This window comes from Mobula birostris, chromosome 3, assembly GCF_030028105.1.
Source record: "Mobula birostris isolate sMobBir1 chromosome 3, sMobBir1.hap1, whole genome shotgun sequence".
In the NCBI taxonomy this organism is placed as follows: Eukaryota; Metazoa; Chordata; class Chondrichthyes; order Myliobatiformes; family Myliobatidae; genus Mobula; species Mobula birostris.
This window is the reverse complement of record NC_092372.1, coordinates 111,053,615-111,080,379: the sequence shown is the minus strand read 5'-3', so window position 1 is coordinate 111,080,379 and position 26,765 is coordinate 111,053,615. Positions and strand designations below refer to the sequence as shown.

Genomic DNA, 26,765 nt, shown 5'->3' with positions numbered 1-26,765 from the left:
TGTTTGAAGCAGGCTGTTTCCAGTTGAACTAAATAAATCTAACTCATAACTTAATCTTCACAAAATCAGTTTTACATTGGTAGTTTGTTGATGTGTTTAATAGATCTGAGTAGTAAATGCGGAGTTCAGGAGTAATATATTGTTGATTTTTATCTCAGCTACACGAAAGCAGAGGAAAATTTGAAGATGTTCCATTTTCTAATGTGGGTAAAAGGAAGTACAGTAGAATGTCACCCCTGCCTCTGCTTGAATACCACAGACTGGGCCAATATGGCTGAACATTTTTGCTGGTCATTTGTGTTAGATAATTGCTCTTGAAATCTGAAAAGATTTTTCTCAGAAAAGAACTTTAATTGTCTGTATTTCCTGAGCACAACATTGTTCCTGAAACAAGGTATAATTAGTGTCATTCAGTCAAGCATCACATAAACAGAGCCCACACATCAAGAAGTATCTGCACTCATTCTAATTTATTCTCCAAATGTTATCAACTTCTCCCAAATTCTACTATTCACAAACATAACAGCAGCAATTTCCAATGGGCAATTAAATATATAGAAGGAAATGGAAGCTCCCAAACGAAACCTACAAAATTACGGACAGTATGTAAACTCATACTGTGTATATATATATATATATATATATATATATATATATATATATATATATATATATATATATACACACACACAAAGACACACACAGAGTCATACACACACACACACACACACACACTTACACGCAGTCATACAGACACACACACACGCGAAAGTAAATGATGACTGATTGACTGTTTTCACCAGGAGATAGTAGAAGAGTTGGGGGAACAGGAAAGCAGTTCTGATGAGGAGACTGTAACTACCCGGGTCATTCGCCGCCGGGTGATTATCCAGGTATCCAACACTAACATGCTGCCCTTTGGTCTATTGTAGAATTTTCTAGTTCTCAATTTAGATTGAACTACGTGCACTGAATCACCATTGTCTGGTTTCTGTAGTGATGCATGCTGATAGTCCAAGCATGACATGGATTGTAGCTCTTAGCTTTTGATGGAAATTATACAGAATCTGATTTGTTTATTTTAAAACAAGTAAGCATTTTTTGCTTGCAATTTGTTTTCCTTTTATTAGTGCTTGACCAGAATATTCAGTGCATCAGATCACAATTTTTATTTGTAATTTGTTGCTTATGATTACGTTTGCATCAAGAATAGCTAATTGTGCATTTATGGAGTTGTTAAGATATAGTAAGGTAACAGCCCATTAAGTCTATGCTAACCATCATCCACCCATGTTTACACTAACCCAGTTTATTCTCCCTGCAGTACCATCAATTCTACCACTTATCTACATATTAGGGGTACTTTTCTGTGAACAATTAACCTACACAAGTGCACGTTCTTGGAACGTAAGAGGAAACCAGAGACCTGAAAGAACGCCACCTGATAAAAGGGAGAATGTGTAAATTTCACACTGATAGCATCAGAAGTCAGGATTGGTGCCATCGTGTCACATTTATGTTTAACTGGCTCAGTTTGGTCTTGTAAAGAAAGCCTATCAACAGTGACATTGCATTTTCAAGAATGTGGCAAGTGTATGTTTTGTTACTTCAAAACATTGAATGAATCAAGTGGAGGATACTGGAATCCGAAATACGGGTCTGACTCATCTTTACTTTTAGCAAGGCATGCATATATAATGTGGAAGTGTGATGATGGATGCAATTAACATATATCTTGTAATTGAATTAACAAGTACGCTTAATTAAATGTGTGTGTATATATTATATATAATATTACAAATATTATTGAAATATCAAATGTACAAGACAGGCCAATCTACTCAAAAAATAACATCTTCAAAGATTTCAATATATTATTGCACCACAAATCATCATCCATTTTTGTTGAGCAATTTTTTAAATTTTTTTTTAAATTTTTTTTACTATGCTAGGTGAACTATAGTGGGAATGAGTGATCCAGGATTGTCCTAAATCAGACTTGGTTGTAGCCCATGTACATTTATGTTTTGTTGAACTTTAAATAGCTTGTAATGGTGGAAATACCCAGCAAGTCATGAAATATGTTTAAGGAGAAAAATGTGATTAATTTTTCAGATCGATGGCCTTTTCTCAAAATCAGGATCACTTAATTATCAAGTTAGAAATAAGCTGTAGAGTAGGAGGAAGGGATAGAGAAAGTAAAGGGATTGTCTCTGGAAGGGTTGAGTGGTAGTGGCTGAGAGAGAAAGTGGTCAAGGCTTGTTGATCACAACTGATCTGCTTGGAGGAGATTTAATTCGATGAAGAACAGTAAAAACAGGAGAAGGAAGAAATAACAATTCTCAGGCTAAGACACAATACACTAAAAATGTAGCAAATTGGACATACAAGATAATGTTAGAAATATATGAGAGATCAGGCAGCATCTTGTGGAAAGATGAAAAGAGTGTTACTGTTATATTAGAGTGTTATAATTGGCCAGTACTTTTTGAAACTGAAATATCTGTTTAGCTAAGATCGATGAATTCAATTTAATATACCCTTCATCAGGACTGGAAAGAAAGAGGGCAGAGGGCAGATTAAAGGTGGGGGAGGGGAAGAGTACTCACTGACAGGTGATTGGTGAATACAGATGAGGGGAAGGAGATAGGGGGTGGGGAGTTGAAATTAGTGAAAAGCTCTGACGTGATAGGTGAAAGAGGCAAACAGCTGAAGAAAATGAAATATGAAAGGAGAGAACAACAGATTAAAGGAAGGGAGGAGGGAACCAGTCAGAGGAAGGTATGGGTGAAGGGAAGGTCATGCAGGCGATGGAGGAGAAAAAGGAGTAATGGGGTCAGAGGGATCAGGGAAAACAGAGGTGGGAAGAAGAAATTGTTCCTGGAAGTTAGAGAAATCAGTGTGACACTGTCAGGTTGGAGACTTCCAAGGAAGATTATGAGGTGTTGTCCTCTAATCGGTATCTACCCTCAACTTGTCAATAGATGGGGCTATGCACAGATACATACGTTAGCATGTCATAAAGGGGGGGGCATTGATGAGAGGCGGACCCAAATGCAAGACACAGACACTGAATTACTAGGAACAGGACAGGACTAGAGAACTAGAGTTAGGGACGTGACTGGATGCAGACTAGGAGCTGGGACAAGAACCTGGGTCTTGACTCGAGCTTGGACCCCAGAACTAGGCGAAGACATGACGTGGTCTTGGGAGACAGGACTAGGTGAGGCTACAGGACAGAACGAGAGACTCCAGCACAGGACGAAGCAGGTGGACAGGATGAGAACACGAAGCCTTGCCTTGGTCGAGGGAGAGGCAGGAACGCAGAGCCTTGGTTGAGGGAGAGGCAGGAATGCAGAGCCAGGACCCCTCCTTGGGAACAAGACATAAGACTTATACACAGAATGCTGAACACGACAAGACGGTTCCCAACACTAGGTAGCGGCAAAGGCTGGACCTACCTAGCAACGGAATGCGGACTTCACGGACCGGACCATGACATAGCAAGGGAATGAGAAGTGGAAATTAAATGGGCGGACCTGGCTTCTACTACAGATGGAGCGAAGATGCTCGATGCTCAATCTGCATCGCTAGCTCTCCAGCTCTCTGGGCATTGTTGAGGGCATGAAATTCAAATCAGTGGTGATTTCTCCCATTCTACATTTGCACACCTTTCCAGCAATACATCCAACTCATACCCAACATAGCATTCTGTGGAACCTCACATTTTACTGTCACTGCCACCAATGCTGATATTCTTTGCCTCTGGAAATCCCTTATTTATCCCCTATGTTTTGTACTGCAACACTATATCCTTTAAGAACTCCTTTCAAAACTTAGAACAGTGTCTTTGACCACCTCTACAAACTCAGCCCAAACTTTTAAATCTTTCCAACAATGCATATTGGATCTATTCTGTATTAACATCTGTTTCTCCATGATATTTGAGCTGTTTTCCATATTCAACAAAATAGAAAAGCAAGTGATTTAAGTGCAAAACATATTCTATATTATTATATTGTAAAAGGATGAAATTTTGCAACATTCTCATAGTGAGGAAAACATTTAGAAAATAACTATTTCTATGTATGATTCTTTAACAGGATCATATACAGCTATGAAAGTATACTGAAGGCTTTTAAGTTCCCTAGTTTCAATTGGAAGCACCATTTCTCCTGCACAATGTTACTTAATCCAGTGGAAAGATGCAAAAATTATAAGTACACATTACATGGAATACTAATTTTTGTGCTGGTTTCCACTTGCGTGTCCTTTTGCAGGCTTTTGAGTTGCTTAAAATTAATCTGTTTGTATTAAAAATTATATAGACCATACAAAGCCATAAATATCCAAAGGATATTTGATAGACTGAAGATTTTTAATCATATCATTAACTAATATTGTGTGGATTGGACAGGTTTGCTCCAAGAGCTATTTTTTGTGAAAAACTTGTATTATTAAAGCTGCAGTAATTTCTGACTCAAGAATATTGACCATTATCTTTTAATGGAAGAAAAACTAAACATTCAAAAGTGCTATCCATTTATATTAATTAAAAGATTTTACTTTCAGTGCATCGTTTTCACAACTAACAAATTCACTTGTGAAAACTAGGGTAAATTGCATTTGAGTATCAATTGCACGGCAGAAACTTCATTATTTGAAATTCAGTGAGCATTATCAATTTGCAGGCGGATGATATGCCCGATGTCCTACCGGAGTCAGTCACTGAAGAACAATACACAGATGAACATGGAAATACTATTGTAAAAAAGGTAATGCTATGAGTAAACTTTTTCTAGCATTCCAACATTTTCCATTTGGCCACAGACTCCAGCTTTGACATATGCCTTTATTCATTATAACTTGCTACATTGCTAAAGATGGTGAAGGTAAAATGAGGAGAAATTGTAGAAAAGTAGAAAAATGATAGGAAATACATACCTGGACAAACAACATCTTGGCAAGAGAAACAATGTTTGTTTGTTGATGATTTTATCACACTAGGAATACAAGTGAAAATGGAAGTTTTTTTAAACATTTATTTTCTTATTTTTCCTTAAGGTTACCAGAAAGATTATTAGACGCTTAGTTTCCCCTGATGGCACTGAAAAGGAAGAAGTAGTAATACAAGGAGCAGAGCAAGAACCAATTAGAATTGAACATGATGACGGATATTCAAAAGTTTTAAAGCGGACTGTATTAAAAAGTGACAGTGAGCAGTCAGAGGTCAGCTTAAAATGCTTTTCTTACCATTTCTACTTTACTTAATTATGATTTGTTTTTAAATACACCTACAATGCATTAAGGCAAGTAGCACATTAATCTGATTAATCCCAAACATGTGGTTAATGTATTATTATTTGTCTACACATGAGACAAAATATTTATCTCAAAAATATATGGACTATCCAGGTGCTGGCAAATGTGAAAAATCAAAGTCCTTCTTGACACACAGAAGCATCTAATCCAGTATCCTAAGATACCTAAAGCTAAAATGATGCAAATACAAAGTATGATTCTCAGCACTTATAAAGGCAAAGAAAGATGCGTTGAAATTTCAGGTCCTGAACCTTCATCAGAACTGAATAAAAGAACACTGGTGAATTTTTTTAATGTCGGATTCAAAGAAATAAAGCACAGAGCCTGATGGAATGATACTAGAAGCCCCCAAAGGTCAAGAGGAATTACAGGAGTAAATATGTAGCAAGATCGAGAAGCACTAAATGGTAAGGGATTGCAAGAGTAGGTGATTTTAACCTTCCTCATTTTGACTGGGATAGGCATAGTGTTAAAGATGCAGAATTTGTTAAGTATGCCCAGGAAAGTTTTTACAATTAATATGTAAGTATTTTGTGTCATCTTAGAGAGGGGACAATATTTGACCTCCTATTGGGAAGAGGTACGACTGGTTCTTAAGTTTGTCCTCCAATTTGTTGAAGGCTAATCTTTATGCCATTCATCAGGAACTTGCAAAGGTTGGTTAGAAAAGGTGCTGAGCAGATCAAGGGTTGACTGATAAATGGGAGGGTATTTAAGGTGAGTTAGGGAGAATTTAGAACCATCATGTTACTGTAAGAGTGAAGGAGAAGGCAGGCAGGATAGGGGAACCTTGGCTGATGAAGGACATTGAAGCTTAAGTGCCGTCACAAGGGAGAAATCCAAACTGCAACATGGGTAAAACAAGAATGTTAGACCATCTGAAGGCAAGGATCGGATGATACGCCCTAAGGATGATGGAAGAAATATCTATAGGGCGTAGATGGGAAGGGGAGGTAACGCCATGGGTATGCTTGGAGACCAGGGTAATGCGGGAATGTATGAAGGGGGAGGGAAGGACACCCAAGAACATGATGACAATAAAATAACCAGCCAGGTACAAAGGGTCAATCCGTCGTAGTTGTTCAAACGAAATCCAATCAGGACCTGCCGCCACCCCAGACGTACCCCGAATAGCTGAGGATACGTCAGATGTTTCAATGGGGCGGATCAGGTCCCAATTGGTCGGTGAGACCGCCTGGCCGGACGGGGGTCAGGACTACCTTCGGTAGATAGAATTCCCGACCAAACTTTAAGGGTGCTGGGCAGAAGAGCCCGCTCCTGCAAGTGGGCAGTTCTCCAAGCTCCCGAGATGACTGTTTGGGCAACATCCTTCCGCCTAGAATGATACAGCAGCTGAAGATGTGTGTACTGCGCACGACGTTCTTCTTTCTTCGACAGCCCGCCCGTAGATCTAGTCCACAGTCGACGAGGAACTGAAGGCATCCAGCGAATTGGAAAGTGGAGCCTAGCGTGCGCGTCCAGACGTAAGATGGCTTCTTCTGTCGAGATCTTCCCTGTCCAAAGCAACTCGACCAACATCTGAACCTCACCAGCGCTGAAGGATCTTGACGACAGGAATAAAGTTGGTGGACCACAACATCTTACAGGCGTCTCCTCCACTCATGCTCATCTCCGTCTTCATCTGTACCTGGAGGCGTCACTTCTTCCTCACCTGGTTCCGCAGGGGGCGTCCCAGATCCCGCTTCTAGGATACCTGCCTCTTCTGATGGACCGGCAGGCACGGTGTCAGGAGGAGACCAGCCAAGGAGCTTAAGCTGCTTCTTGATGGCTTCGACTGATCTACCTGGGAGCAGAGGTGCCAGATTCCTACAGAGCCCAATGAACCGCAGCTCCGGCAACCACCACTCCCCCGCAGCATGCGTAAGAGCCTGATCTTCCTGCTCTGACCCCCTACCCCGTCGACTCAGCAATTCCTCCAGTCTCCGGATGTTATGTGCGACAGGGATAGGAAAAAGGAGCCATAGGGTTAGGTGGGATCAAGAATGCATTCCAGAATATAAGGGATATAGTAGTACACAAAAATGAAATCAGAAAGGCGAAAAGAAGATACGAAGTGCCCTTGTCAGATAAGGTAAAGGCGATCCGAAGAGATTCTATAAGTATATTAAGTGCAGAAGGGTAACTAGAGATAGGTCCCCTTAGGATCATTGTGGTCAACTATGTGTAGAGGCACAGGAAATGGTGAATGCCTCTCTTCTGTATTTGCAGTGGATAAGTTCATAGAAGCTGGGGAATACAGAGAAGAGAAGAGTGATGTTCTGAAACATAAGGTTCGTCCATCGTCTTCGATGAAGACCTCGACACCATTAGTGCTTTTTACAAGGTCGAGTTGCTAGCTCGACACTCAACCCGGCACGGATGGAAAGCGTGCCCAGGAGCAGCCCGACTGGATTCGAACTCAGGAACCTTCGCTCTTGAGTCCGGCACTAATGTCACTGCGCCACCAGTCTGTTTTCCTCTTCCTCCGCTCTGTCATTCTGGTTCCCGTCCCCCTGCCAAATTAGTTTAAACCCTCCCTAACAGCTCTATTAAACTTTCCCGCCAGGATATTGGTCCCCTTCGGGTTCAGGTGTAACCTGTCCTTTTTGAACAGGTCATACTTCCCCCAGAAGAGATACCAATTATCCGAGAATCTGAAGCCCTGCCCTCTGCACCAGTCTCTGAGCCACGCAGTCATCTGCCTGATCCTACTAATCTTGCCCTCGCTAGCACGTGGCACAGGTAGCAATCCTGAGGTTACTACCCTGGAGGTCCTGCTTCTCAGCTTCCTTCCTAACTCCCGAAATCTCTCTTCAGGACCTCCTCCTTTGTCCTACCTATGTCATTGGTACCAACATGTACCAAAACAACTAGCTGCCCACCCTCCCCCTTCAGAATATTCTGGACCCGATCCGAGACATCCCGTACCCTGGCACCTGGGAGGCAACACACCATGCGGGTATCTCTGTCAGGCTCACAGAATCTCCTGTCCGTTCCCCTGACTATGGAATCCCCATAGTCACACACATGATAGTGAGTAAATCCCATGGGGCTGACCAAGTGTATCCTGTGAGAAGCTAATGAAGAAATTGATGTTCCTTTAGCTTAGACTTGGGTGTAGTTGCAGGTAGCTCGTCTTGTGACTTTTTTAAAGAAGTTTTGCAAGGACAAGCTAGGGAAACACAGGCAAGGGTCTAGAAGGGATCTATCTGTATTTTGAAGTGGAATGACTGATTAGCAATAATCAGCATGTTTGTGCATGGGAAATTGCAACTGAGTTTTTTTTTAAAAAGCTCCTGCATTTTTAAATCATGAGGGGCATAGATAAGATGGATTGTCACAGTTCTTTTTGCAAGGCTAGGAAAGTCTAAAACTGGAAGGCATATGTTAGAGGAGAGAAGGGGGAAATTTCAAAGGGGACCAGAGAGGTAAAGTTTTCACGCAGTGTGATGGATATATGGAGCATGCTGTCAGAGGTAGGAATGATATTTGGAACATTTGGATAGCTAGATGAATAGGAAATGTTTAGAGATTTATGGGCTAATTGCAGCCAAATAGGAATAGCTCAGGAAGACACATTGGTTATTGTGGACAGGTTAGGCCAAAGGGCCAATTTTCACACTGTGTAACTCAATGATTTTTATCTCTGCGTCTGCCCATGTTCTTTAAAATCACAGCCAGATGTTCTACTTTACTAATTGTTGTATCATACATTCCTTTCTTTTTTTGAGTGATCTTTTCCATTAATGTTATTTTGTTAATGGATGCACAGAGTGATTAACACAATAAAATCACTTTTGTTTATGTGCAGATGACATTTTCAGAATCGCAAGTGCCCTCTAACTCTGAATTTCAATCAGAGCCTGTTGAGGGCCGAAAAGTCAGCAGGGTTATTAAAACGACAGTAGTCCATGGAGACAGAGTGGAAAAACATATTGGGGACCCCACGCTGGCCTCTGACCTTCCATCTGCCAAAGATGATTTCAATATGGTATGATATTTTCAAGTCCTCGGTGGAGGATTTTATTCCAAGTAGAATCTTGGCAGGAGTCATTTATCTTCATTATATAGGTATTAAAGATACAGTGTAGAAATGAATGCACAAAATAATGGTTAGAAAATTATTGCCATACATACAAAATGCTGGAGGAACTCAGCAGGCCAGGCAGCATCATTTTTACCATTTTTACATAGATGCTGCCTGGCCTGCTGAGTTCCTCCAGCATTTTGTGTGTGTTGCTCGAATTTCCAGCATCTACAGATTTTCTCTTGTTTGTGGTTAGAAAATTATTTAATGGGCAAAAACAGAAAATAAAAATAAATGGATATTATATTTTTGTGGAATATTTGATAAACCAGGGGCTGTAAGTTTACTGTGGATAGTGGAAATATGATTTTGGTTATCATCAGATTAGTTATCTTTTTAAATAGTGTAGCAGGTACTGTATGTGGGTGCAGGAAGGCTACTCTGTTTCTAACTGGTCTGATTGAATAAATAATTTTCAGTTTGATAATTGTTACTATTAGGGTGCATCTATATTTTTCATTGGGGTCTCAGCTTTTATATCAAACTAAAGGACAAATTTTACTGGCAATGCATAGCAAATGTGAAATTAAGCTTTGAGGAGAACCCATTTCTCAGTGTATTAACCCACGTGCAACTAATGCAATTTCCATTCTCACCTTTTGTCATCTATAGCCAGGCTGTAACCTTCTTATCCTCCTAACTCACCCCATTCGCTCCCACCTTTATCCTTCAAGAGTCCTCTGTTCTTCCTGACTTCCCTAAACCCTCCAATTCCTGAAGAATCCCCAAGATCCAGCACCCTGCATGGCAATTTCCTTCCCCTTCTTATGGGCATTTGCCTAATTGAGAGCTCTAATCCTTGGTGTCAGTTCTTGAGGATGGTAGCCCCACTGACATCACCCACCCCCTGAATAAAAGAGTTGTAACCCAAGGCTTGTAGACCAGCTTGTTTCATTAGCTAACTTTGCTGACAGCCACAGGACTCAGCGGTGCGAAGGCCACTTTTCATAGGCAATATACGTCTAGGGTTGGTATGATTTGGGGTTCAACCAAACAGGAATGTCAGGATGTTCTGATTAAAGAACCTTGATTTGAGGGAATGCTGTGTAAATACTGCCATACACAATTATTGGAACACCAGCAAAAAATCATAAAGAAAGTTTATTTACCACATTTACAGTTACAGAAAAAAGAAAAGATAAAGAGAAAGGCCCATTACAGTTGAACCAGTCCATGATGGAGCTCATTTCTGGAGTAGTCGGAGGTGTATCACTTTACTCATATGCTGGGCCCATAGTCTGCGTGAAAGCACCCACCACAGCCCAAACTTCCCTCAAAGGCTATCTTGAATAAACTGGCTCTCTTAGGAGTATTGGCCCTTCTTCCTTGGAGCCATTCATCTGCATAAAGTACTTCTTGCAATGGGGACTCTCCTTCCAATGGCATTCACCAGCATCTTCTCTTTTGCACCACTCCGCAGCTCCCGCCGAAAGGACCCCAAACCAGGCTACTGCCCTTCAGAATTCTCTTCCCACCCAGCTCTCAAGAACCTTCTCTACGTCCCACAATCCCGATTGGCTGACATAACATTACTAAGTTGGACAACATGGCCTATCTTTAGCCAAAACCAAAACATTCCTACCAACAGGACAATAGACAATAGGTGCAGAAGTAGACCATTCGGCCCTTCGAGCCTGCACCGCCATTCTGAGATCATGGCTGATCATCTATTATCAATACCTGGTTCCTGCCTTGTCCCCATAACCCTCGATTCCCCTATCCATAAGATACCTATCTAGCTCCTTCTTGAAAGCATCCAGAGAATTGGCCTCCACTGCCCTCAGAGGCAGCGCGTTCCACACCTCCACAACTCTCTGGGAGAAGAAGTTCCTCCTCAACTCTGTCCTAAATGACCTACCCCTTATTCTTAAACCATGCCCTCTGGTACTGGACTCTCCCAGCATCTGGAACGTATTTTCTGCCTCTATCTTGTCCAATCCCTTAATAATCTTATATGTCTCAATCAGATACCCCCTCAATCTCCTTAATTCCAGCGTGTACAAGCCCAGTCTCTCTAACCTCTCTGCGTAAGACCGGACATCCCAGGAATTAACCTAGTGAACCTACGTTGCACCTCCTCCACAGCCAGGATGTCCTTCCTTAACCCTGGAGACCAAAACTGCACATAATACTCCAGGTGTGGTCTCACCAGGGCCCTGTACAAATGCAAAAGGATTTCCTTGCTCTTGCACTCAATTCCCTTTGTAATAAAGGCCAACATTCCATTAGCCTTCTTCACTGCCTGCTGCACTTGCTCATTCACCTTCAGAGACTGATGAACAAGTACTCCTAGATCTCTTTGTATTTCTCCCTTACCTAACTCCACACCATTCAGATAATAATCTGCCTTCCTATTCTTGCTCCCAAAGTGAATAACCTCACACTTATTCACATTAAACGCCATCTGGCAAGTTTCTGCCCACTCACCCAGCCTATCCAAGTCACCTTGAATTCTCCTAACATCCTCATCACATGTCACACTGCCACCCAGCTTAGTATCATCAGCAAACTTGCTGATGTTATTCACAATGCCTTCCTCTAAATCATTGACACGCTGCTTTTCCGGAAAACTGGTAAAGTAAAATACCTCACAGCATAGCAGCAGAAATCTTAAACAGGGCATTACAGAGATCCACCTTTGCTCAAGTTCCTAAATGTGCACTCCTCTGTCTTTGACCTCTTTATTAACATGGTTTCTATTAACCAAAATCTAAACCAATGATAGTTTTATACGTTGCTATCAAATTGCCTCTCATTTCTTTTGCTTCAAGGATACTCGGCCCAGCCTCTCCATTCTAACATTTTAGTTGAAATCACTCATCCCTGAAACCATTCACGTAAGTCTTTTTTGCACCACATAATGGGCTAAGTTGATCAGACCGAAACTACTCGAGTGTCCAGGTGATGTGGTAATAAGCATATAAGCATGACAAAGTAACATAAGCCTAACTCATTACCATAAAATTGAAAGCACAAATAATCCACACAAAATACACATGGTAAGTCGCAAAGATTTCAGTGCTCATGATTCTTGATCACCACTTGATTGGCACTGTTGTCGAGGGAACACCAAATTCCAACTCACTCATAAAACCACCCCAGGTCCTAGGCAGTCCAAAGAACCCAGAGAAAGATACCCCAATAAATATGGGTTCCATAAACGTAGAGCAACGTACAGAGACAGACAAACTCTTTGATCTTTTGTTGTCATGCCATCATGCCATTAATTGAGCCTGGTTTCTTTCACTCAAACAATGCATGTTCGTTAACACAGTGTTCAACATGCCCTCATAAATAAATTAGACACTTTAATGGTCACTCCTTATCCATCAGTCCACCAATGTTGTAATTAATGTTTCCTTAGCTATAAAAGAACATTAATATTACATAAAGCAATAAGACTGAAAGCAAATAATCAAATAAACCAATTTGACAGGCGCTGAGAAAGAATCCAACCGAGCTCTCAGTAACCAATAGACATTGACACATTGACAGGCATCCTCATGTTAATGGTGCCTGAGATGAAGAAAGAATCCACCTGCTATCAACAAAATTAACAAACCTACAGTCTTCACCTTGTACAGGCACTCTACATGCTGTGACCTCACAAAGAGTTAAATTGTCATTTTGAATGTTCAGACATTCCTGTGTATATACATCTATTGATGCTTCTGGACACATCTTCAGTGATGTTCCTGGAATCATTGGGTGTTTCGGGTCTTTCAACATCATACAACCTCCTCCAGGTGACTCAGCCGGGGCTGATCAGACCCCAGTTTGTGTCCAGATGGCTAGCTACTAATGACTCCATGGCTCCCCTCTTTTGAGCCACAGCCATCTTGAGGCCCTCTCTGCCGCATCGGTGGGACTGCGGATGGATCTCCTCTTCCTCTCTCCCTCGATGCCCAAAATGCTGGAGGCTCTAACTAAAGAATGGGCTACGAAGCCCCTACAACCAACCTCCACTGGGAGGCACCTCGCTCTCCATCCAGCCTGCTGACAGTTGCTGACCAGTCCTGCGTACTTGGAGAGCTTCCTTTCAAAGGCCTCTTCCAAGCTATCTTCCCATGGGACTGTCAGCTCCAGCAGCTCCACTTGCTTAGTAGACACCAGGACAATGTCTGGTCGCAGGGTGGTGGCTGCGATATGGTTGGGGAACTTCAGCTGCCCTTCGAGGTCCACCAACAACTGCCAGTCCCTTGCAGAGGTCAGAATGCCTGCAGATGTTCTTTTGGCAGGTATTGGCTGCTCCCCAGCTCTGACAAAGACAATGGTCTGCTTGGAGGGTCGGGACCGCTTCGCCCACTCAACTCCTGTGCTGACGGCTTCGGCGATGGTCTTCAGGACCTGATCATGCCTCCACCTGTACCGTCCCTCACCAAGTGCCCTTGCACAGCCGCTGAGGATGTGCTCCAGGGTTCCTCGCTTGGAGCACAGTGGGTATGCAGATGACTCTGTCTTGCCCCATGTGTGCAGGTTTGATGGGCTTGGAAGCACATCGTACACTGCCTGGATGAGAAATTGGATGCAGTGTGGTTCGGCTTTCCAAAGATCAGCCCAGGTCACTTTCCTCTCAACCACCTTCTCCCATCTTGTCCAAGCTCCCTGTTGCTTCATTCCCACCGCCTTGCAGGCTCTCATCTCCTCCACTACTGCTCTCACCTCCTCCTGAACTAGAGGACGCCTTTCCTTCCCTCTGGTGTCCATTTGGGGAGTTGGAAAGGATCCTAGCCCAGCTCGGCCTTGTGTGACCACTCCCACCAGCCTCCTGTGATGCAGCCTCGCCTCTGCCTCCTGAACAGCTTCCTCTGCCCTCCACTTCCTGCCAGTACTTACTTGAATCCCTGCTCTAGCCACCTTCGGGTCACTTGAGTCCCTATACTGTAGCACTTCTCTGGCTCTTGTTACCTTGAATTCTTCCTCCAAGGATTTGAACGGCAGTTGTGGTTTGTTGTGGTGTCCATAGAGTGCGATGCTGCTCAGGCTCTTTGACAGCCCCAGCCATTTCCTGAGGTGGTTGCTAACCCTCCTCTCTAAGACTTCGACTGTCGAGATCGGAACTGCATAGACAAGGAGGGGCCACAGGATTCTGGGAAGAATGCCATGTTGATATACCCAGGCTTTAAACTTCCCAGGTAGGCCAGACTTGTCACAAAGAGTTAAATTGTCATTTTGAATGTTCAGACATTCCTCCAATATTTTACAAAATTTAACATAATGCACATCGTCTACAAGGTCTTCACATGCTCACTAAAGCCTTTAATCAAAATTGGTTATTATAGTAAACGAGAAAATCTGCAGATGCTGGAAATCCAAGCAACACACACAAAATGCTGGAGGAACTCAGCAGGCCTCAGAATGGAAAAGAATTGAGCTGAATTGAATTGACTTTATTTCTTACATCCTTCACAAACATGAGGAGTAAAAATCTTTACGTTACATCTCCATCTAAATGTGCAATGTGCAATCATAGTAATTTATAATAAATAGAACAGTCAATGTAACATAGAGATACATTCCAATCAGCATGGGTTAATCAGTCTGATGGCCTGGTGGAAGAAGCTGTCCCGGAGCCTGTTGGTCCTGGCTTTTATACTGTTTCCCGAATGGTAGCAGCTGGAACAGTTTGTGGTTGGGCTGATCCTTCTCACACCTGTCTTTGTAAATGTCCTGAATCATGGGAGGTTCATAACTGTAGATGTGCTGGGCACAATAGTTGTGACTCAGTCAATGTCCCAGTGCATTACAAGTACAGCATAGCCTGATGCTTTTGTACTCCATGCAAGGAGAATGTGTTTCACTAAGCACTCTCTAAACACACACATTACCACTTTCAAGAATTTATGCAGAAAAATACAAAGGTCTTTCTGTTCCAGAATGCCCTTTAAAATTGTGTTATTTAGTGTCTATTGTCTCTACTAATTCTTTCCGCCAAGCTACATTACTTCACACTTCTCTGAATTAACTTATACAATATCAATGCCATTTATTACTGTTCTTCATTTTCCTTTCTTAAGTCTATTTCATAGTCATAGAACACAGAAACAGCCTTTCAGCCCATCTAGTCTGTGTCAAAGTATTAATCTGCCTAGTCCCATCAACCTGCACCTGGACCATAGAATTCCATACCCATTCCATCAATGTATCGACCTAAACTTCAGAATCAGAATCAGGTTTATTATCACCGGGATGTGACGTGAAATTTGTTAACTTAGCAGCAGCAGTTTGATGCAATACATAATATAGAAGAAGAAGAAAATTACAGTATATGTATATTGAATAGGTTAAGAATTATGCAAAAAACAAAAATAATATATATTAAAAAAGTGAAGTAGTGTTCACGGGTTCAATGTCCATTTAGGAATCAGATGACAGAGGGGAAGAAGCTGTTCCTGAATCGCTGAGTATGTGCCTTCAGGCTTCTGTACCTCCTACCTGATGGTAACAGTGAGAAAAGGGCATGCCCTGGTGTTAGAGGTCCTTAATAATGGATGCTGCCTTTCTGAGTCACCGCTCCTTGAAGATGTCCTGGGTACTTTGTAGGCTAGTACTCAAGATGGAGCTCACTAAACTAACAACCCTCCGCAGCTTCTTTCGGTCCTGTGCAGTAGCCCCTCCATACCAGACAGTGAAGCAGCCTGTCAGAATGCTGTCCATGGTACATCTATCGAAGTTTTTGAGTGCATTTGTTGACATGCCATATCTCTTCAGACTTCTAATGAAGTACAGTCGCTGTCTTGCCTTCTTTATAGCTGCATTGATATGTTGGGGCAACATATATGAAAGTTGCTGGTGAACGCAGCAGGCCAGACAGCATCTCCATGAAGAGGTACAGTCGACATTTCGGGCTGAGGCCCTTCGTCAGGACTAACTGAAGGAAGAGCTAGTAAGAGATTTGAAAGGGGGAGGGGGAGATCCAAAATGATAGGAGAAGACAAGAGGGGGAGAGATGAAGCCAAGAGCTGGACGGGTGATTGGCAAAAGGGATATGAGAGGATCATAGGACAGGAGGCCCAGGGAGAAGAAAAAGGGGGAGGGGGGGGGAAAACTTAGAAGATGGGCAAGAGGTATAGTCAGAGGGACAGAGGGAGAAAAAGGAGAGAGGGAGAGAGAATGTGTGTATATAAATAAATAACGGATGAGGTACGAGGGGGAGGTGGGGCATTAGCGGAAGTTAGAGATGTCAATGTTCATGCCATCAGGTTGGAGGCTACCCAGACGGAATATAAGGTTTTGTTCCTCCAACCTGGGTGTGGCTTCATCTTTACAGTAGAGGAGGCCGTGGATAGACATCTAATTTTTTGAGGATGTGACTAAACACATTGATGAAGGTAGAGCAGTAGATGTGTGTGTGGATTTCAGCAAGGCATTTGACAAGGTACCACATGCAAGGCATATTGAGAAAGTAAGGAGTCATGAGATCCAAGGGGAAATTGCTTTGTGGATCCAGAACTGGCTTGCCCACAGAAGGCAAAGAATTGTTGTAGACGGGTCATATCCTGCATGGAGGTCAGTGACCAGTGGTGTGCCTCAGGGATCTGCTCTGGGACCAGTACTCTTCGTGATTTTTATAAATGACCTGGATGAAGAAGTGGAGGGAGGGGTTAGTAAATTTGCTGATGACACAAAGGTTGGGGGTGTCGTGGATAGTGTGGAGGACTGTCAGAGGTTACAGCAGGACATTGATAGGGTGCAAAAATGGGCTGAGAAGTGGCAGGTGGAGTTTAATCGAGATAAGAGTGAGGTGATTGACTTTGGTAGGTCAAATATGATGACAGAATATAGTATTAATGATAACACTCTTAGTAGTGTGGAGGATCAGAGGGATCTTTCAGGTCTGAGTCCATAGGACGCTCAAGGTTGCTGCACAGGTTCACTCTTAACCCATCTAGTGCTCGTCTTACCCAACTTCAGTGGAAAAAGAACTTGCTTGCATTTACCCTATCAATTCCCTAATAATTTTATACACCTCTATCAAATCTCCCCTCATTCTCCTATGCACTTTCGGGTGGATGGAGCTCGTCAGCTTGGGAAGGCAGTCCATCTAAGAGAGGGAACACTTTGATTTCAAACCTCTGCTGCCTTGCGGCCATACCCACTCATGGGAAAGGCTTCGGGAGTAAACCCTGAGGACAAATCCGGAGCTGGAGTCCCTAAGGCAGTCCAACGTTGCCTTCAACCTCGTTCTGGCAACTCCTGCGACGACACTGGTGCCAAGCTGTATCGGACCTTGCCCTTCCCTTGGACAACATCAGTGTCGTGGAGAGGGGAGACTTGCTGCATGGGCAACTGCCGGTCTTACATACAACCTTGCCCAGGCCTGTGCCCTGGAGAACTTTCCAGGCGCGGATCCATGGTCTCGCGAGACTAACGGATGCCACCAATCTCCTATGCACTGAGGAGTAAAGTCCTAACTTATTCAACCTATCCCTATAAGTCGTGCCAACAAACTGCACTCTTTCAATCTTGTTGATAAATCTCCTGCAGGTCGGTGACTGGAGCTGTGCACAATATGCAATATACTCGTTGAAGTTGTATGGGACTCTTACACTATTTCCCATCTATGTGTTTGACTTCTCAAAGGGCATTCCTGTCTTCAACTCAATAAAAGCTTCTTTAATTAATGTTGCTATCTAACTCATTTATTCTTCCATTTCTTTATTTTCTGAAAATCTTGAATCAATGCTGTGCTCATTTGTTTTAAGATGTATTTCAGTTTCTGAAACATTGACATAATACCATGCAGCTATATACTTGCACCTTATCTCCCTTATTAACCACATATACAGGCATTACAAACCTGATTTTTTATTCCTTGTCTCTTACTCTCTTTACCTCTGAAGGTAATTATACCCATTTTGAGAACTGCACTATTTTCAAAACATGGCAAGATTTCAGGAGCAGGTAGCTAGCAAATAAGCAGGTAGATAGCAAATCCTGCATTGTATTCTCAATTTCTTCATTTATAAATTTAAGATATTTTTCTGTAATATTTATAGTTATGAAAAACGGTTTAGATCATTGATTTATCACAGCATCCAGGATCTTTTGTTGTACATGAGGCTTGATGAAGCCTTGCCCCCTGTTCTTTTTGGAATACAATGTGGTCAACCCAATTCTTCTGAGAGCCAGAAGTTTTACTTCAATGCAATTGAATCTTCCACAAATCATCTCAGTGATGGGAATGCTGGAAGTCCAGTGGAGAAAACAGGAGTCTGAAAACTGGAGGAAGAATTCAGTGGTGGTAGGGAAGCAAAATTAAGCCGCAGTTAAGTGTTACCCGAGGAAAACAGATAGTCAACATTTCCGTTTGAGACTCTGAACCAGAACTCCACAGATGCTGCTTGATCTACTTAGTTTATTTCTTTAGAATTGTGGATTTTTGTTTATTTTCAGTTTGTTCACATTAATGCATCATTGTTAGTAGCTGTTTTATATGTCTGTGCTGTTTCCATTTTGCCTAGGCTCTTAGTTTCGCAGGGAACCAAGGAAGGGTACACATTCCAAATGTAGTTCAGAGAGAGATTGTAAAAGAGGATGGATCTGTTATTAAAAGGTTTGAATACCCTCCACTGTCCTTGTGTTTTCTGCATTCGCCTTACTAACCAGCTAATACATAGTTGGACTGTCTTTTCGTCTTACGATGTGTGGCCAAGTGGTATTGGTGGGGGGATGGTATACTGTGCTTTCATTTAACATAATGCACACAGTGTATAGCATCAGTTAATTTGAGTGACTTTACGGAAGTTGCATGGAGCTATTTGAATCTTGCTTACATGTTTCAAATTTGTATTGTTTGGGTGTGAAATTTTGCCATGACCCAGCTGAAAACCCATTGTCAAATAATAATTGCAATATTGAGTAACCTGTCCTTGAAACCTTACAGGCTGAGTACATATGCAATGCATGAACTCTTAAATTTTTAATGTCCTGGATAAACTATGACTGTGTTTGCTGTTTATAGTGATAATCCATGCAATCCAGAATTTTCTGTTTATTTTCGAGTAGTATGGACATCATTATTTTCCTTTCTTGTTCTTAATTTACTAACGATTACCTGTGAAGAATATTTCAGGCCTCTCTTTGCTCTCTGAATTTCCCACATGATCAAATGACAGCAACATTCTGAGTAGTGATGTGTCATATTTCATCAAAAGAGCTTACTTGAGGATTAAACTTAGTCCTTTCCATGAATACTGTACTTTCAAATATATAGAATTGTAGTCCACTGACACTTCCATCAACTGGCCAGTTTAATTTGCTAAAATGACATCAATTATAGACGTTTCTCTGGCAGGACCATCTACATATTGTCTCAAAAATCACCTTCAACATCCTGAAGAAATTCTACCCTGCCTTATCCCCTGTACACTGTCGCCATGCTGTTCAACTCCTCCATTGCGATAGCCATATTGCTTTTGCATCTTTCTCTGATTGCCTTAAATATTTGTTCTCTAATTCCTGTGGACTACTGGGAGACCTAAAGTCCAACCCCAGCAATATGATCGCCCCTCTCTTAATTCTAAATTCTATTCCATATGTCCTCATTGGAAAATGCTTTCAGATTATCATCTCTACATACTCCTGCAATGCTGTCAGTAATCAGCAGCATGACTTCCTTCCTCTTTTACATGCCACTCTATCACACCTGAAATTTTGATATCCTTAAACATCGAGACGCAAGTCCAAATCCTACCCTTCACACACATTTTGTGACTGCAATGATATATTCCACTCTCTAAGTTTATCTGACTTACCTATCAGGCTGTTTACATTAAAGAAAATGTATTTGACCCTACCAGGCACACTCCCTGCCTTCTCCCATATCCTCTTGAGACAAGGCTGTGACCTGAAACATTGATCCATACTTCCACCGATGATCCATGACCCACTAAGTTCCTCCAACAGTTTGTTTATTTTTGCTTCTGTAGACTGTTGTGTCTTCCTTAAGACCGTAAAACATAGGAGCAGAATTAGGCCATTCAGCCCATTGAGTCTGCTCCACCTGCCTTCTTGCCATATCCATTGATGCCTTGACCGATCAGGAAACTATCACTTTCCACCTTAAATATACCCATGGACTTGAATCATCTTCACGGACGTTCTCTGGACTCCCTCCAAAGACAACACATTCTCTCTGAGGTATGGGGCTCAAAACCATTGACAATACCCCGTGCAGCCCGACTAGTGTCTTAGAAAGCCTCAGCTTTATCTCCTTGCTTTTATATTCTATTCCCCTTGAAATAAATGCCAACATTGAATTTACCTTCTTTATCATAGACTCAACCTGTAAATTAACCTTCTGGAAGTCTTGCACGAGGACTCCTAAATCCTTCTGCACCTCTGATGTTTGAACTTCTTACCCATTTAGATAATAGTCTGCATTATTGTTCCTTTTGCCAAAATACATTATCATGCATTTCCCAACACTGTATTCCATCTGTCACGTTTTTGCCCATTCTTCCAATTTGTCTAAGTCCTGCAGCAATTGTATTGCTTCCTCAGCACTACCTACCCCTCCACCTATCTTCATATCATCTACAAACTTTGCCACAAATCCATCAATTCCACTATCTAAAATTATTGACAAACAATGTGAAAAGTAGTGGTCCCAATACTGACTCCTGAGGAACACCACTAGTCATTGGCAGCCAGCCAGAAAAGACTCCCTTTATTCTCATTCACTGCTTCCTGCTTGCCAGCCATTCCTCTATCCATGCCAGTATCTTTCCTCTAACGCCATAGGATATTATCTTGTTAAGCAGCCTTATGTGTGGCACCTTATCAAATGCCTTCTGAAAATCCAAGTAAATAACACCTACCGCCTCTCCTTTATCCACCCTGCTTGTTACTTCCTCAAAAAACTCCAACAAATTTGTCAGGCAAGATTTCCCATTAGTCTCCAAGTACCTTGAAACCTCATCCTTAATAATAGACTCCAACCCTTTCCCAGTCTCTGAGGGTAGGCTAACTGGCCTATAATTTCCTTTCTTTTCCCTTCCCCCCTTCTTAAAGAGTGGAGTGACATTTGGCAATCTTCCAGTCCTCCAGGACCATGCCAGAGTCAAGTGATTCTTAAAAGATCATGACCAATGTATCCATTATCTCCTTAGCGACATCTCTAGGACGTAGTCCATCTGGTCCAGGTGACTTATCCACCTTAAGACCTTTCAGTTCATCCATCACTTTTTCCTTTGTAATAGCAATGGCACTGACTCTTGCTCCTTGAGACTCACGGACCTCTGGAATACTGCTGTTGTCTTCCAGAGTGAAGACAGGCACAAAGTTCCCATAACGCTCATCTGCCATTTTTTGTCCTCCATTACCACCTCACCAGCATCATTTTTCAGTGGTTCAATATCGACTCTCACCTCAGTTTTACTCTTTATATAACTGAAAAAAACATATAGTATCCTGCTTAATGTTATTGGCTAGTTTGCCCATCATTTCTTTACAGCTTTTGTAGTTGCCTTTTATTGGATTTTAAAAGCTTCCCAATCATCCAACTTCACATTCACTTTTGCTGCCTTTGCTTTTATGCGGTCCTTAACTTCCCTCGTCAACCACAGTTGCCTAGCCCTGCCATTTGAGAACTACTTCATCTGTGGGACATATCTATCTTGCATTTTGTGAACTATTCCCAGAAACTTCAGCCACCTCTGCTCTACCGTCATCCCTGTTAGTATCCTCCTCTAATCCACCTGGACAAGCTCCTCGCTAATGCCTCTGTAATTCCCTGCAAGGATATTGGACCCTCCCAATTTAGATGTAACCAGAGTAACAACTGTGAAGCTACAGAAAAAGACATATGCTACCAGAATATGTCTGGCTTAGTTACTTCTATTGAACTATTAAAAAAATTGCTTTAAATAGGTGTGCCATTTCTGGAGACACAAGGGACTACAGATGTTGGAATCTGGAGCAACAGACCATCTGCTGAAGGAACTTGCCTTTCCTTTCTCCCACAGAGGCTGCTCAATACACAAAGTTCTTTCAACGCACACAAAAAAATGCTGGTGAACGCAGCAGGTCAGGCAGCATCTCTAGGAAGAGGTACAGTCGACGTTTCGGGCCGAGGCCCTTCGTCAGGACTTGTCGACGATAAGACCTGACGAAGGATCTCAGCCTGAAACGTTGACTGTACCTCTTCCTATAGATGCTGCCTGGCCTGCTGCGTTCACCAGCATTTTTTGTGTGTGTTGCTTGAATTTCGAGCATCTGCAGATTTCCTTGTGTTTGAGTTTTTTCAACAGATTGTTATGTTGCTATTTCAGTAGCAGGGCATGGTTTGAGTTGTCTGTTCATCACGAGGGAAATAGTAAAGCATTACTTGCAATTCACATTTTTGCCATTTCAATCAGATGACCCTTTCAATTTCTATCCTGTATTTTTCTTTTTGAAGTTCTAAAGTATAGGACTAAATATTTATCATTATTTATTACAATAAACTTCTGTGCAATTGGAGTAGTGGTGTTAGTTTCCGGCTTGAGTGTTAATAGTCTTTAAAGCTCAGCAAAGTGTCCATTTAGAAATCTCTGATCTTTTCTTTTACTGTGGTTCTCAGCTTTTTTTTGTATTGCTCCTTCAGTTTTTTCTCTCCTTGACTGGAATTCTTCACTTTGTCTTTTCCTTTGCCTTGGTCCATTTTCTTAGGGCGACCATGAGTAAAGCCAGCACACAGAAGAAGACTGTGGTGAAAGATCAGGAAGGGAAGCATGTGCATGAAGAACAGCTGGAGGACGTACCTGAAGCACTTCAGAAAGATGACCTGAAATATGACCTACAGCAACTTCTTGATCGCTTTTGTTGTGAGGACTGGAAACAGGAAGAAAACTAAATAACTCAAATTGTGCATATCTGTTGTATTATAACTACGCAGTTTGCTCACATGAAAAAATCATATTATTATCATTTCCATCTGAAAATGCTGGCGTAACTGTGTGGAAAGCTTAGATCTGAATTAACCCTTTCACCGTGCATAAGTAAGTTTGTGACCAAAGATGGCATCCAAATCTTGGATGACTAATACTGTTTGAACATTAGATCTTCCTGAATTGGCTGTTTTAGGAACATGCTAAAGTTGCTTCCAATAAACTACTGGCAACAATGTCAATATCTAGAAAATACTTCAGCCACAGGCCTCTTCCCATTTTCTGTCACAGAAGGACTTACCAAAATAAATGTGTAAATAGCAGAAGTGTTTTGGCTTGTGAAACCAAGACACTGCCTACCTTGACTACAATGTTGCCACCAAACACATGGTCCTTTCTTCATTGTTGAATTAAGTCTGACTAAATGTCGCCATAGTAACAGAACATGGGTGTGCAGGCCTAATACGGCGCACGTAAGAATCTTACAGTCCCTCAAAGATTTACAGAGCTTAGTAAATATGCTAACACCTGTATTGGACATTTCACTATTAATTGCATTAGTATGAATTAATGAGTGGGTGTGGCAAGCTCCATTTGATGTGCATTCATGCTGCCATACTTGTTTCCAGAAATTCACAACTTTCTTCACTGCTTTCACCAACCCATTAGTCTTGTATCTGTGATCTCGTACTTTCTACTGGCACCTGCACTGTAGATAACTGGAATTGAGATGAACCTAACAAAACACAAAGACAACAAACAGAATCTTTTGGTTATTTCAGCATTATATAACAAGACTGGCTTCTTTTTGTACATGCATGTAGTATTTATAGCTGTTGTAATCATCTATATGCTTGTTTAAACATCTTTGCAATGGGGAAATGTTTCAGCTCGCTGTCTCAACATAAGAAGTCAAACAACAAAAAAAAGGAACTGAATATGATAATTATGTGGTATTTTAATTGTTCCAGTCTACCCTCAATGTATTCATAAGATTTTATTTTAATTTTTTTTAAGTTATTCTAGTTCAGAAACTTGTCAAAATGAGGACAATATTCACTGAGTGTTCAGCAAGTTAAATAAATCAGTCTATTATTTACTCCTTGAATCAGTGCAGGCAGAATATCAGTTCTGTTATGTCAGTGTCAAGACCTGTACTGACTGGCGATTTAAAAGAAAACAACAAAAAGAATGTGTAACTGCTCTGGCTATGCCATGTGGTGTTAATTGCAGCGCAGATGATGTCTCTGTAATTACATTTTGGTTTATACCTTTTTATTTTTTTGCTGTGTAATCAAAGAACTTCAGAACTGTGAGAAGAAGTGTATTTTAATTTAATGAATCAGCATCTTGTTCCCATGGTGATAACAAATATTGTATATGATATCTATGAGGGCATGTATTAGGATAAAGATAAACGGAAGCAAAATTAAAACACTAACAAATACATACCAATTGCAATGTGTAAAATGGCTGATTTAATTAAAATAAAATGTACAAGTGTTACATGCAAGTTATCTTCTTTTCCTGTGTCGACCCATTGCAATTTTTGTGTTTGTAAATTATGCTGTAGCAGTGACTTTAAAACAAACCAAAACCACTGAGAGACTAAGCACGGGAGTAGGGTTGAAATGTATGATGCGCTCTCCACAAAAAATGAAGTTCTAAGTTGATGAAAATACATTCAATCCTTTAGTGACAAATCAACAGAAACAAACAATTTTGTAATGATGAAACTAAACTAACAATGTAATGAATTAAGCAATCTAAGTGTATTCAAACATACTTAAAGCAAGCATTCTTAAGCATACTTAAACAATAAATTAAGCGGTCAACAAAAAATATCTTTCTGACTGCCTCTGGTTCCAGTGTAGCCTAAAAACATAGAGCGTAGGGCGGGGACCTTAGAACACAAACTCCAGGGCTCAGGACAGAGACCATAGACCACAGAGCATAGAGCAGAGAATGTAGACATTTGGCTTGAGACCATAGACTACAGACAGCAGAGTGGTCTACAGTGCCTGGCCTAAGCTCTACAGTCTGTGGGCTATGATCACTGGACTAAACTCTGCGGTCTTTTGTCTACGTCCTTATGTCCATGGACTGTGCTCCTTTGTCTTTGATCTATAGTCTCTGGGCTAAGCTGTACGTTCTGTGCTCTGGGGTCTGTGGTTTATGGTCTCAACCCGAATTACCACCTTCCCTGCTCTATGGACTGTGGTCAAGGGTCTCTGTCTTGATCCCTAGAGTCTGTGTTCTAAGGTCCCCGGCATACACTCTACACTCTGTGGTCTATGATATCCAAACTAAACTCTACGTATGTGGCCTATGGTCTTTGCTCTAATCTCCATGGACTGTGCTCTTCAGTCTGTGCTCTATAGTCTCTGGTCTAAGCTCTACAGTCAATGGAATATGGTCTCTGGACTAAGCTCTACAGTCTGTGGGCTATGATCACTGGCCTAAACTCTACGATCTGTGGTCTATGGTCTCTGGCCTAGTCTCCATGGACTCTGCTCTGTAGTCTGTGGTCTATGGTCTCTGGACTAAGGTCTACAGTTAATTGACTATGGTCTGTGGCCTAAGCTCCACAATCTGTAGTCTATGGTATCTGGCCTTAGCTCTACAATCTGGTGTATGTGGGCTCTGACCTAAGATCTTCAATTTGTGGTCTATTGTCTTTGACCTAAGCTCCAGAGTCTGTGGTCTATGGTCTTTGTGCTCAGCTTGACAGTCTGTGTTTATGATCACTGGCCTAAACTCTATGGTCTGTGGTCTATGGCCCTATGTCCACGCACTCTATAGTCTGTGATCTGCGGTCTCTGAGCTAAGCTGTACGTTCTGTGCTCTGCTGTCTGTAGTCTATGGTCTCAAGCCAAATGTCTACATTCTCTGCTCTATGCTCTGTGGTCTATGGTCTCTGTCCTGAGCCCTGGAGTTTGTGTTCTAAGGTCCCCGCTCTACGCTCTATGCTCTGTGGTCTATGAACCTAAACTCTACTGTCTTTGGTCTAAGGTCTCTGCCCAAATATTCATGGACTGTGTTATACGGTCTGTGGCCAATACCTCTGGGCTAATCTCTACAGTCAATTGACTATGGTCTCTGGCCTAAGCTCCACAGTCTGTAGTCTAAGGTATCTGGCTTAAGCTCTACAGTCTGTTGTATGTGTTCTCTGACCTAAGATCTACAATATGTGGTCAATGGTCTATGGCCTAAGCTCTTCAGTCTGTAGTCTATGGTCTTTGGCCTCAGCTCTACAGTCTCTGGGCTATGTTCACTGGCCTAAACTCTATGGTCTGTGGTCTATGGTCTTTGCCCTAATTTCCATGTACTGTGCTCTAAGGTCTGTGCTCTATGGTCTCGGGACTAAGCTCGACAGTCAATGAACAATGGTCTCTGGCCGCAGCTCTAAAGTCTGTAGACTCAGATATCTGACCTAAGCTTCACAGTCTGTGGTACATGGTCTCTGATCTAAGCTCTACAGTATG

At 41.9% G+C, this 26,765-nt stretch overlaps 1 protein-coding gene across 4 annotated transcripts in view; it reads left to right on the top strand.

Moving 5' to 3' along the window:
* Window positions 1-24,777, top strand: part of ank2b (ankyrin 2b, neuronal) — an 859,694-nt gene extending 834,917 nt beyond the window's left edge. For all 4 annotated transcript variants that reach the window (XM_072253201.1, XM_072253200.1, XM_072253199.1 and 1 more), the window contains 6 exons: window positions 804-893; window positions 4,692-4,775; window positions 5,065-5,229; window positions 9,134-9,313; window positions 18,874-18,965; window positions 23,063-24,777. In XM_072253201.1, the coding sequence (XP_072109302.1) occupies window positions 804-893; window positions 4,692-4,775; window positions 5,065-5,229; window positions 9,134-9,313; window positions 18,874-18,965; window positions 23,063-23,246 (795 nt within the window). In that variant the 3' untranslated portion in view covers window positions 23,247-24,777. The remainder of the gene's footprint in view (window positions 1-803; window positions 894-4,691; window positions 4,776-5,064; window positions 5,230-9,133; window positions 9,314-18,873; window positions 18,966-23,062) is intronic.
* The last annotated feature ends 1,988 nt before the right edge of the window (window positions 24,778-26,765 follow it).